General features: G+C 35.8%; 1 protein-coding gene across 1 annotated transcript; it reads right to left on the bottom strand.

The window, feature by feature from the left end:
- Window positions 1–634: 634 nt before the first annotated feature.
- On the bottom strand, window positions 635–2,150 carry LOC145247875 (adenosine receptor A3-like). Its single transcript, XM_080109490.1, has one exon. It carries the CDS (start codon window positions 1,580–1,582, stop codon window positions 635–637), a length of 948 nt encoding a protein of 315 aa, XP_079965616.1. The 5' UTR covers window positions 1,583–2,150.
- Window positions 2,151–2,419: the final 269 nt, after the last annotated feature.

Here is a 2,419-nt window from a genome sequence, read left to right as displayed (position 1 = left end):
TTTGTCCGTGAGTCAATTTGTCCGTGAGTCAATTTGTCCGTGAGTCAAAATGCCCATTTTCTAGTATAAGCACATGTAAAGAGAACGTTTTTGCGATGACAATTTTTAGACATAACTAAGACAGTTGTATTCATATATTATTGAAATGTAAATGAATAGGGACTATCGAGAAACCGTGAAATTTCACCCTCCAGCCTCACGTGAACTAAGACATATTTTGTAAACAGTGTCTACCTAAAAATGTCTCATAGTTGAAAACATTGTGTTTTTCCATAAACTATATACAATCTATGGGATCAATACCCGATAAGAAACAGGGAAGGAATTCCAAAGTCTAGCATTACGAGAAAAGAAACTATTAGCGTAGAAGGTTGGGGTTTTTTTCAGCATCTAACCTCTAGAGTAAAGTGTATAAATTTACAACAAAAACAAAAACAAAACACAAAACAAAAAAAATCAATATTTTTTAAATTTCTATTTTAATCTAAACTTTCACAGGATAGTCTTTATCTTCTTTTTTTAATTTTCCTTTCTTATATATAAATATATATATATATATATATATATATATATATATATATATATATATATTAAATTGAAACCAATTTGAAAATGTTATTTTGTGAGTATGTGATCAATGGTTGATGGGTTGTACTGCGGCTCGGTTACAGCAATTGTTCAGACGCAGCATCCGGATGAAAGCGTTCCTGAATTTGGGCACTTTCCAACCGTAAATAACAGGATTGACCGCGGAATTGAGGAGTTGGATAATTATGGAAAATCTTATCAGAACTTCGTTGGCATCTGGACTGCTGAACACTTGAACAACGGCGAGTATACATGCGGGGAAATTGAGGATACCAAACAGGATTGTAATGCAGCATAGTTTATAGGTGAAGCTAATGTCGTCCGGACGATGGCCAGTCACTGACACAGCCGAGTGCCTGGCGTAGTAGAAGATGCGAGCATAGAAATAAAGCGTGAGAAGCAGTGGCGAGAATAGCAACGACAGCGGGACCATGAGCAGGGCCGAAATGGTGGCGTTGCCCCGGAGGAAGACGCACGCGCGTGTCTTGTTGTCGTAGGTGACGTTCAGGGCGCCGGTCCACATGACGGCCATGAAGGAGGCACCGAACGCCAGGCACCAGACCGTTGACAGGATGAGAAAGACGTTGCGCTTGGTGAAGGTGTTCTCGTACTGCGATCGAGTCTTCATCGTCAGCACAAAGCGGTTGTACGAGATGGCGGCCAGCGTGTTGATGGAGGTGTAAACAAACGTCGCCTGCGCCACGACCGTCACGTGACACAGGCCGAACGGCTGGCGCGCGAACATCATCATTGTTCTCAAGGGGATGACGAAGAGACACAGGATCAAGTCGGCAACTGCCAGGTTGCACACGAAAGATTTCGCCTTTGTCCGGAGGTCGTCGTATAAGAAGATGGCGAGAATAACCAGCGAGTTACTGAATGTCCCCACGGCCGAGATGAGTCCGAGGAGGGTCACTTGTAAGGCCACGGTCCAACAGCGGGCGAAATCACAAGAATTACCCGAACTAGGTTCTTCTACTGTGATATTTTCCATTCAATATTTATTAAATTGGTTTCATAAAGAAAGTACAAAATAATCTGGTTTAATTTAGTCCATATTATAAAACCTTTTTTTTTCTAAAACCTTTTAATTATACTCTTTTTTTATCACACATCTTGGCCCTTCTTTCTTATTCATACTGTTGCATCACGGGAATAAACCTATAAAACCTGTATTTTATGAAGTTTCATCTATATCTATATACAAGACAAAAATGATCTGTCCGTCCACTTCTTATGCTTTTCTCGCGGAATCCAAAACTAAAACCGATGCCAATTAAAAATCACCATATGGTGAAGAATATTTATACCAACAAATTTTTTGTTTAAAATCTACAGAAGGACCAAATTTGTAAATGATGATATTAAATAGTAGAAATGTTGAAATAAAAAGCCCTAAACAGAAACAAATATACGTTTGTAATGTGTGGGTTAGTGTGGATCAATTAATAAATACGTTGTTAATACTTTTTAAAATAATTCTTATATTCTTCACAAGATTTATACTGATTAGATAACTCTATAACATTAATATTAATGACATATATAATCATATATTTTTTTTATATTATGTGGATTATTAAGTAGTAAATGATCGTTTATAGCAATAATTAATAATAATAAACATATATTACATTGTAGATATGATATGTATATTTATAGATAATAAATGTGAGGCTATTAAAAATAAAAAAATTACATGTAGTTTTACATATGTAATTGTAATACTTAAGTACTATTTTATGGATTTATAATATAAATAAATTGCTTCTATTATCCAAGTTTATGTGTTTACAGTATGAGAAATTTAAAAATTGCTATATATATACAT

The sequence above is a fragment of the Euprymna scolopes genome, chromosome 26 (genome assembly GCF_053919585.1).
Source record: "Euprymna scolopes isolate OS-2025 chromosome 26, ASM5391958v1, whole genome shotgun sequence".
Lineage (NCBI taxonomy): Eukaryota > Metazoa > Mollusca > Cephalopoda > Sepiida > Sepiolidae > Euprymna > Euprymna scolopes.
This window is presented reverse-complemented; position numbering and strand designations above follow the sequence as displayed.

Excerpts from the sequence above, each read along its gene's own strand:
- LOC145247875 (XM_080109490.1), bottom strand. The coding sequence starts at position 1,582 with ATGGAAAATATCACAGTAGAAGAACCTAGTTCGGGTAATTCTTGTGAT.